General features: G+C 36.5%; 1 protein-coding gene across 1 annotated transcript; it reads right to left on the minus strand.

The window, feature by feature from the left end:
* Positions 1-1,425: 1,425 nt before the first annotated feature.
* On the minus strand, positions 1,426-2,411 carry LOC114580400 (F-box/kelch-repeat protein At5g42350-like). Its single transcript, XM_028697822.1, has one exon. It carries the CDS (start codon positions 2,013-2,015, stop codon positions 1,533-1,535), a length of 483 nt encoding a protein of 160 aa, XP_028553655.1. The 5' UTR covers positions 2,016-2,411; the 3' UTR covers positions 1,426-1,532.
* Between the last annotated feature and the right edge of the window lie 8,653 nt (positions 2,412-11,064).

Genomic DNA, 11,064 nt, shown 5'->3' on the forward strand with positions numbered 1-11,064 from the left:
CTCTCTCTCCTGTTCTCTGCTGTTGCCACTAGGGGTGTGAACTAGTTATAGCTGAACTCAAGTCATTATTATCTTGAGCTTGACTAAGGCTTTGTTTGGTTGCTGTTTCTTAAAGCAGCCTTTTAGGGGCTGTTTGGTATGCAGTATTAGAAGAGTAAAGTAATTAATTTACATGCATTTCATAAATTAGGTTGTTTGGTTGGATTTGAGCGGAACAAAAGTAATTCCTCGGAAGCATAAGTGGTGTATTTCGACAGGCAGTTCGCGTGACTTCAAAAACCGTTCAAATTGAGCGGGTTACAAAACCTCTGGAGCAAAATACTGCGAACCAGCTTCGCACGAGAGAGGAGAAAACTCGCAGAAGAGCAATACCTTCCGTTCCAAATCATCAATTTACCCTCACGGATCTTCAATTTAACGGAGGTAGGGCTTTCCTCTTCGTTGTCATTCGCGTGAGGTAGGGCTTTCTTCTTCGGCTTCGCTTGTTCGCCGATTCCATTTTCTCTTCTCCGCAAATACCTTTCAATGATCAACCTTTGCCTTCTCTTGTTAGGTTTATCCCAGTGCAGATCCCGTTAATTCGATCTCGTTTACTTTGGCATGGCTTCTGAGAGATTTTTGTTGTGCTTCCATTGAAATACTCGTTGTTTTTGTTGCTTCTTCTGTTGTAGGGTATTTATTTGAAGATGGACTCCGTGATCATGTCCAAGTCCGTTTGCTCGACGCCGGTGAGTTGTTATCTATTTGTTGGGCTTTTTTAATTTGTGCATTTATGCAAAATCTTGCCCTTTTAGCTGTATTTACTATTTTTCTTTGGCTGAATTTTTTTTTTTGGCGCCTTGAAGAAATCGAGAGTGATTTGGCTCCGGCATTTCGCTACTCTTTGTTAGGTAGTGTTAGTCGTAGGAGACGCTTTTATGTCTATATTAATGCTTGCTGAACATATTCAATGATCTTAAACCTTAGAACTTTTCCTGCTTAAATTCTTCTGAGAATTTTTTTTTTGGAATAATTGAAAAAAAATGCCGTCTCCGTGTCCTTGCACGTCTATGCTCGAATACTGATGAGTCGTTAAAAGAGGTCTCTGAAATGTTGGTGTTCTCTTCAAAACAATTTGTTCTCACAGATATTTTATTTTGCTTGTCTTCATTAGTCAGTTCAGATTCAACCAAAAAGTTTCCAGACCCAGTAGGATATAATGAAAGTGATTGCTTAGCACCTTGTAATATAGTTTTATCTGTATCTATATCAACTCACTGATTGGTAATTATAAATAAATTGATGTTGAAACAACATATCTTACATGAGATATCTTTACTTTGATCTTTTTTTGAGTGCAGTGTGTATTTTCATTAGGATAACATCCTTACAAAATGAGATTTCTTTGATGTATAATAGCTTTCATGAATAATATATTGGATACAGATAAAAACCATGAAACCAGATTCTGCTTACAACCTACAACAAGAAGTCATACGACAAGATAAATTTCAATGCAGAAAATGACATCAAAAGCTTTGGTTGGGTTGACCTCAGAGATTCATCACCAGCATTAACTTTGTAATACATGAAGAAGCATCAGCTTCATGGGCTGCATGTTTCCTGGAAATTCTACTCCACTTGATTTCAGAGTCAGAAACATTGCAAGCAGTGACAAAGTCCAAAACTTGGCCAAATATTCTGAACATCTCAACACCATAAATCTTGTTTTGATCTGCAAAAAATGAAGCATTCCAGTCCATGGGAGCATCTGGGTGCCTGGAGACCTCACTCCATGAATTAGACTTCAGATCTAACTCCCACATCTTTCTTACAGCTTTCTCCCTCCTATTAAGCAGGCCATCATAGTCGCACCAGGATACGCACAACATAAACAATCGAGTCCGGCAAGACCCGAGCTTAGGGTAATAATCCGGAAGCCGTAGAGGAGGACGGTGAACTTGTATCATCATCCAATAGCCCTTCTCAAGATCAAATCCTGCAAGTTTGTCTGTTTCAGAATAGACATAGAACATACAATTGCAGACAGTGCCAGAGCAAACCGGCCCAAAGGCTGCAGGTAGTCGAGCAATCTCTACCCATCTGTTAGTAATAGGATCATAAATTTCTCCAGAATCAAGAGGCTCATCCCAATAACCATGACCACCCACAGATATCAGAGCAAATTTGGACTGAATGTTTCTCTGTTTAGTAGAATAAGTAAGCTTTCTGTTGGGCTGCAATAAGTTCTAGTTTTTGTTTTTTATTTATTATATTGGTTATGTTTGAATCATATGGTATTGCAGCTTTAATGTAATTGTCAGTACAATTATGAGCTAAAATTTGATTATTTAAGTCAAATATATAATGTTTATTAAATATTCACCTTGTTAGAAAAAGTTACTTTGGATGGATCCCCAAGTATGAAGCAGTTTTCACTTATATACGTATGTTAGCTATCCTACGCTAATGAAACTCTCTGCAAGTGATGTTAATGTCTAATAAACATGCATTCCAATAGCATAATCTTGATCGGTTAGCAATTCCAACCACAACAATTTCTATAGTTTTGTTTTAACGTTCAATTTACAACAAGGGCGGGAGAACCAGTTAAACTGTCCATATTTTTTGTTCAGACGTTTCTAATGGAACTCTTTGAAACCTTTACATGTTCAACTATTTTTGTGCATGTTTGATATCTACTGCTTTGCAGTTCAATTAAAAATCAGTAGTTAAATTGACTGTTTGGTCATTTCTTGGATTTGGTTATGAATTAGTCACAAACAGAGATGAACGGTTCTTCAAAGCCCATGAGGAAAAAAATTTTATGGAGCTTCAAACCCGAGTGGATAACTGGATTGTTCAAATAATGATGAAATATGTAAATGCAAATATGCGAAGTGCCCAAGGATTTAAAGACTATGTATATCATGTGATTTAATTGATTGCTAAACGAAAACAATTTCTTTTTTCGCTAAATTAAAGAAAGAATCCGATTGAATTTTTTTTGGGTAAAAATATTACTTGAAACATAAAAAAATTAAATTTTCTAAGAAATCTAGATTAAAATTTCTCTATAACACATGTATATTTTCTTCTATTGCAACACAATGCTAAATTAATACACAGCATAATTTTATATCTTATAATCTAAAAAAAATATAATAAGATCGTGCAATAAATGAATACATTGATTTATATTTTCTAACATCAAATAATACTAATTATTATAAATACAGTTTTTTTTTGTAAATACACTAGTTGTAATGCTAGAATAAATTATTATAAAAAAACCACTTTTACTTTAATCTGGATCTACCAAACCAAACAAGAGAAACAATTCTCATGCGTTTATTTCGCAGACAATCAAACAGGCGCAAAGTATTCAGAATGCACTATATTTATTTTACACTGCATTTATTTTACACTGCATTCTCTTTTCATGCAACCAAACAGACCCTTAGTACAAAGATTTTATGAACAATATATTTTTGTACTTAAAAGTTGCTTCAAAAATCAATAAAAAAGTGGTTTCAAGTAAAACCTAATTAATTGATTGAGCTGGAGCTTAATTCTACAAGTTCAAGTAGCTCATGAAGAGAGAAAATAATAATAATAAAATTATTAAAAAAAATGAAAAATTAGAAGTCAAACGATAAAGAATTAATTAGTATAAGAAAATAAGATAAATATTTGTAAAAATATATATTTTAACTGCTGAACTCTAAAATATTGTAATAATATTTTTTTAGTAATACTTTTTAAACGTGTTGACTCATGATGTAACAAGTTGAGTCGATGCTACCTCAAATATGACTCTTTAGACGTAGCTCAATTTGGTATGTTGATTGAGGGCTTTGGCTACTAATCAAGAGATATTGAATTTGAAACTTGCATATGAGATGTGTGTGAGTTTGCCTTAATGGCCCAAATGTCAAAAAAAAAAAAAAAAAAAAAAATTTTTTCCCCCCCCAAAAAAAAAAAAAAATCTTTAGCTCATCGAACTAGGCTCACAAGCTATTTATAAAGCCCAACATGAACCAACTCACCCTATCATAGCGTTTAGCTGTCTCTTGTGATTTGTGAAGCCCTTGGCCTTGGCTTAGAGCATAAACACAATTTCCCTCTCTATTAGAATAAATAAGACACAAATCACTTTATTTGAATACACAAAACTCATTGTGTATAAGGAAGCTAAAAAAAAGAAATTATACATGCAAAGAACTCAGATGTTTTGAATTTAGGTTGGAAAGTTTAAGGAATTTTTTTAAAATAATGTTATATGTTTAAGATTATTTATAATCAAAATTTTTATTTTTAATAACTTGTCATTAAATATTCAATTTTAATTAGTTAATTATTTAATTAAATATAGCAACATTTAAAAAAAAATCATAAATATAGCGAGATTTTTATTAATATGATTTAATTTTCAAAATAGTTATTTGACTGTACAAAATTAATTCAAAATGATCTATTGTAACTAAATTAGAAGCAATTATATAAAGCCGAGGGTCTAAAATTGTGATCAATTTTATACAACAATTATAACAATTGATGAAGTAAATAGAGGAATATGATATTGTGAGACTATTTTTTTTAATATAATAAGAAAAAGTTCAAAAACATTTGAGCATAAATCAATATGCAAGTGAGACAAATTTTTTTGAACACTTTTCTTATTACTTTTTAGTACACAAATTTTTTGAACTAAAAAAATAAAAAATTGTCTTTATATAATAACTTAAATACAAAAAATTAAAATTATTACTATAGTTTGCAATTCCAGATAAAAATTAAGATAATTATAAAAATCATCAACTTTTATGCTCTATTTCTATAATTTTTTTTTTTTGCTTCACCTTTTTTTTTTTTTTTTTGGGAAATTTTGGGGCATAATGCCCATCTCATTGCTAAATGTAAAGGATTACAAGTAAGTAAGGAACAAAACTATAATCCAGAAATCTCAAACAACAAAAGAGATTTAGGATTCTAAAGAAAAGAAAATAAAATTTAGAAGTAAAGAAACCCAAAAAACTAATAGGCAAAATGCCAAGGACTCAGAAAAAGCTCAAATTCTCGAAGGGTCAAAAACACGAAGGGACAAAAATTGAGCAAAGCCCCTGGTTGCCCAAAAGACCGTCCAAGGGGCAGCTGAAACATATCAGCATTCATCATCGTCCTTCCAAATTTTTTTTTTCCCCGCAACCAGCAAATCTGACTGCACCGCAGAACTTTGGCTCAAGCAGATAAGAGCAGACAAAAGACCGGAGCACCAGAATCTCCCCACCGCCAAATTTCAAAAACATTAATGTTTCCATCTCAAAGATTTTAACAACACGGCTTTCTTAATTTTAGCAATAATAGTGTTTTTACTGTCAATAATGCCTCCAAATAATCTATCATTTCTTGCTCTCCAAACAAAGTAGATCGTGGCAGTAGCATTAAGGAGATAGATATTCCTAGTCTTAGCAATGAAACCTTGCTCCCAAATGTTATTAAAAACCTGGTGGTAATTAGGTCTCATAAACAGATTATGCATCCAGGGGAAAGTAACTTTGACAATCTCAAAAGTGTAGCTACATTCAAAGAAAAGGTGAGTGATAGTTTCCATATCATTGTTGCAAAAGCAGCAGGAATTAGGGACAAAAATGCCGCGGACTGCAAGGACATCTGCTGTCTTTAAACCACCATGAAACATCATCCAAGCATAAATCGAATAGCGTAGGGCATTATGCTTATGCCAAATGTATTTATGCCAAGATACAGCATTCAAATTAGCATAAAACTGAGAATTAAAATCTCTAAAGGTAGGGTCTTGCTTATTTTTCCAGAAATGATTCTCAGTAGAATTGTCGATGGAAACAGAATGAATAAGAGCCACCATTCTGCTATCAAAGCTATTAGGAAGGTTCCAGCTATCACCCAAAATTAGCTGGGAAACATTGCAGTCATACAGAGAGGAGAAATTGACAATATTCGTACTCATTAAATAGTCAACAACAAATTTTCCCCCACACCAAGGGTCCCAAAAAAATGACAGGTTGCTGCAAGCATTAACAGTGAAAGTAATACAGCCTTTAATCTCATTGGCTTTAGTACACAGATAATCCCAGTAATGAGAATTTTTATTGGCCTTGGGTTTCCAGAAAGAATTATATTTAGCACGCCACCAGGAAAAGAGAAGGGAATCAGCATTTAAAAATCTCCAAATGGTAGAGCAAGCATAACTATGATGAAGAGAATTAATAGAGGGAATGCCCAAACCCCCATAAATTTTAGGACAACAAGTTTTACTCCAGGAAACAGTAGCTAGTTTCCTATCCTTAATGTTGCCAAAGAAAGTAAATCTAGAACACAGCCTAGAAATAAGTTTGCAACAACCCTTGGGCATAATGGAACCGCGAATCCAGTAAGCCAGCGTATTAGATATAGTGAATTTGATAAATTTCACACGCCCAGCCAATGATAACAGTCTAGCCTTCCAACCCTCTAGCTGAGAGGTAATTTTTTGAATTAGTGGGTTGAAGTCATTCAATCTCAGCTTTCTATAGAAAATAGGCAAACCCAGATATTTAATAGGAGAGGTGGACTGTTGAATATTGAGTATATTACAGATTTCATCAGCAACTGTGGTGTTTTTGGATAAAAGAATAGAGCTTTTAAGAGGGTTCACACTAAGGCCAGAGACAGCAGCAAAATCTTTCAGAATAGAATTAATAGCATGGGCGTTTCTCGTGGTAGCAATGCTAAACACAAGAAGATCATCAGCAAACATAAGATGGGAAACCTCACACCTCCCGGCTTTGATGGCTTGAAGTGTATTGCTCGCAGTAGCTAGATCGAATAAAGAGGAGAGTCCATCCATAATGATAGTAAAGAGATAAGGAGACAGTGGGCATCCTTGCATGATTCCAGAGGTGGAGTTAAAATATCCTTCCAGCACCCCATTTATGCAAATAGAGAAGTGAACATTAGTGGTGCATGCTTTGATCCAGGAGATAAACAAATCAGGAAAGCCTTTGTCTTTTAATCTTTTATAAAGAAAGTCTCTAGACACCATGTCGAATGCTTTAGTAATATCAAACTTGGCACATAAATACTTGTGTTTGGCTTTGATGTTAAAACCACCAAGGATATCAGTGGCCAAAAGAATATGATCGGAGATAATGCTTTTATGGATGAAACCACCTTGACTGGGATGAATAATGTGGGGTAAAACTGTCTTCAATCTATTCGAAATGATATTGGCAATGATTTTGTAAATAACATTACAAAGGGAAATTGGTCTATAATCTTTCACATTGCTAGCATGACTTTGCTTTGGAATCAGAGCAATGGTAGTTGCTTTGGTCTGGTTAGGCATAAAACCAGTGGTAAAGAAATAGGAGACAACACGACAGAGTTGTTGTTGTAAAACATTCCAAGTAGATCTATAAAAATCAAAGGTGAAACCGTCTGGACCCGGTGCTGTGTTAGAATTGCTAGAAAAAACAATGTCTTTAATCTCTTCCATTGTGACCGGAGTAATAAGTGTGGGAATGATATGAGCTGGAACCAAATTCCCAGTAGGAATGACATAGGCCGACTGGCTGGGAGCTGGGGAATTGAAAAGGTTTTTGTAATGGTTGATAAAGACATTGGCAATGTCAGCATGCTCATAATAAGTTCCTTGGTCATTGGAAATAGTCTTGATCTTGTTGTGATTTTTGGTAATGTTGATTTTGAAATACAGGAATTTCAAATCATCTTCTCCGTTTGTTAGCCATTTGGTCTTGGCTCTTTGAGTAATCCATCTAGAAAGAGCATCTTCATAGAAAGCAAGATTATTGCTGATTTAGTTGAGCTTGCTGTTCAAGGTGGAATCAAGAGGTGCACTTTGTATTTGAGTTAAAACAGAGTGATGTAGATCTTTGAGATTGTCAATTTCTCCTTGGATATGAGTAGCATTGGTCCAGCTTTTGTATTTCATAGCATTCTTGAGGGTTTTGAGCTTGAAGTTGAAAGAGCTTAGAGGACTACTCTCATCAGGTAGGGAAAAAACATCCAAAAGGCAACTCCAAAATTCGGGAAACTTGGTGCAGTAGTTTTTGAATAAGAAACGATGCCCACGTTTATTATGAGTAGAGTTAACCAAAATAAGTGGGGAGTGATCTGAACAATCTGGATCTTCAACTTTGTAGAAAGAGTTGGGAAAGCAATAGAGCCATATATCATTGACAAGAACGCGGTCTAGTTTAATATGAATGGGGTTGTGTATCTGTTGATTGTGCCAAGTGAAGAAGTGCCCAACAGAAGATAAATCATGGATACCAGCATTGAAAACCATACTATTGAAGTCACCAAGTTTGGAAACAGTCAGAGCAGAGCCCCCTGCTTTCTCACCCAACTCACGGCAACAGTTAAAGTCGCCCAAAACAGCCCATGGGATATTGATAGAACCAGCCAGATCTTGAATATTTTTCCAAAGAGTTTGCCTCTCATAATGAGAATTGCTAGCATATACAGCAGTGACAGCACATACAACATTAGCATTAGTAGTGATAGTGCCATGAATGAATTGATTAGTCACAGTAAGAGGACTGAAATTTAAAGCTTCCTTATTCCATTTTACCCAGATACGCCCAGGATTGGAAAAAATGAAAATTGTCACAAGTGCCTTCGGTGGGGAAGATTTGGTGATTGGCCCTAAACCAATCATTATGAAGATTATTGGGGGTAATTTTAGCTTCAAGGATGAAAAGAAGTTCAAGGTTGTGGGATCGGACAAGATTTTTGCAGCTATTGACTTTGACAGGGTTGTTAAACCCCCGAATATTCCATGCTGCAATATTGGGTAGGGTCATTGGACTTTGTTATTGGGGGTAGAGGCTTTTTTCCCCGGCTTGCCTCTAGTTTGTTTTTTATTTTTGTTGCTGGTGTATTGGTCTTTAGGGGTGTTAGATGTGGAGCTCGAAGCCTCATTGGAAGATGTAGGAATGTTAGGCTGGTGATTACGGGGGGATGTATGAGGAGGACTGTTATGGTTGTAGATGGGATTGATATTTCCAATGGGAGCTTTTTCCACGTTACAAGTTGTTTGGACTTGAATGGAGCTTTGGGGATGGGCTTCTTCAGTCTTGTCTAGATCAATCAAAGACTGAAATTTATTGGCTGTGTTTATGGGAGGTGGGTCTTGGGTTTTAGAAGGTGGTTCAGTGATATCCTGCACTTCAGCAGAGGGCGAATTCAGATTAGGTAAGAGGGAGCCAGCAGTATTATTGCTGATATGAAGTTGTGTGGGTGGAAGAGAGGTAACCGTGTTATTTTCTTTGTGAGGCGGTGGATATTTGGGAATTGTGAGCCTGGGCGGAGGAGAGGGTCTGGGTTTTTGACTGGAACTACGGCCTCTAGGATTGACAATGGTGGTAGTTTTCAAAATGGGGTCTTTGGAACAAAGGTTTGGAGGATGCATAATAGAACCGCATTGTGAGAAATGTTCAGGTTTCCAATCATAGGCGACCCGAAGAGGAGTAATTTTTCCATCGACAGAATAAAAGATTTCTTCTGGCAGGGGGGGAGGAGCTAGTTATTTGAACGCATACACGGGCGAAGGTGAGACGTGTTTTTGCCGCAGTAAGAGCATCCATAGCAATAGGAATACCAATGCAACTAGCAAGTTTAGATATACCTTCAGGTGTCCAAAGCGATAGAGGCAAGTTCATGATTTTAACCCATAGAGGTATAGAAGGAAATTCCTCACGCTTGGGGACAAAGTCTGGGCTCCACTTCTGTAAGATGAAAGGCTTTCCAAAGAAGAACCAAGGATCGCCAATCCAAGCATGTTCATAGTCTTCAAGGGCAGTGAACTTGAGCAAGAAGAAACCATCATCCATAGTTAGGAGAGATAGCTCGCCTTTGAGTTGCCATGTCTTTTTTATCATCGCGAGGAGTGCTTCATAGAAAGGCCGCTTCCCGATCGAGTAGCCGACCAGCGAAAGTGCCCATTTGGGAGCTCCAGCGACAAATTGGTCCGAGGTGAAGTTGGTCGTAAAGTTGTTGGTGGGAACGAAAGACAACGAGTGAGAAAAATTCGTGGAAATTTGGGGCGTCGTGGTGAGGAGGTTTTTCCATAGAGGAAGAACCGAAGCACGAGTGGGGGAGGAAGAAACAGCGGTAGGAAGCGGGGGGAAGTCGGCTTCAGCCATAGGGGAAAAGGCCCCCGGCCGGAGAAGGCGGCGGAAGGGAACAAACTAGGGTTTAGAAGAAACCCTAGCAGAGCACACTCGTAATCCGGACTCTCTGAGAAACCTTCCGTATAGACTGATTGATAATAATTTCCAATTTTGCTTCACCTTTGATTTCCGTGTTCTTCTCTTCACTTTATGAAATATACATTTTTATTTTATTTTACTTAATCTCAATTAAAAATAAATCCATGGAAGCATAGTTCTCAATTCTCCCTAAATAAGTAAATTAATACCACTTTATTTCATAATATTTATATATCTAAAACCTAAAACTTTAATATTACATTTCTACCATTTTAAAAATATTAATATTAAATATGTCATTAATATATTGTATTCTTATCATCCATAACATCCTTAAACTTTAGTATTTCATTCCAAATACTAATACTCTAATAAATATATAATATTAAAATTTTAAACATTAAAACAAAATAATATGTGCGTCTTTCATAAATAAAATTAACTTAAAATCTCTCCTAATGGGGAAAAGCGAAAAGAGAAATCCCCAACTACTTTGTCCTCTTCTTAGACATGTTGGCCAGCCAGCTAATCCAGTTGGGTGGAACTCGTTTTCTACCTCGTTCATGTCGCCGCCTTCGAGCGCTCTCCTCATCCATATCGCTAAATCCTCCATCTCGGCCCGCGGAGGGTGGCAGCTTGGTCTTCGTCTTCCTCCACACGAAATGCAGACCCTTCTCTACCCTTTAGCTTTACAAATCCCTACATCGGAGGGGCTCCGCGGCTGTCCATCGATTGCTCACCGGAGATGCAGATATGGGAGGGTGGCAGCTTGGTCGGCGCGGGTGAGGGCTTCCGTAGCTGCTGCTGCGATTGCTCCCAGGAGGGAGACCTA

Source organism: Dendrobium catenatum, unplaced genomic scaffold, assembly GCF_001605985.2.
Source record: "Dendrobium catenatum unplaced genomic scaffold, ASM160598v2 fragScaff_scaffold_1008, whole genome shotgun sequence".
Lineage (NCBI taxonomy): Eukaryota > Viridiplantae > Streptophyta > Magnoliopsida > Asparagales > Orchidaceae > Dendrobium > Dendrobium catenatum.

What these genes read in the sequence shown, in the direction of transcription:
- LOC114580400 (XM_028697822.1), bottom strand. Translation starts at nt 2,015, where the DNA reads ATGTTCTATGTCTATTCTGAAACAGACAAACTTGCAGGATTTGATCTT.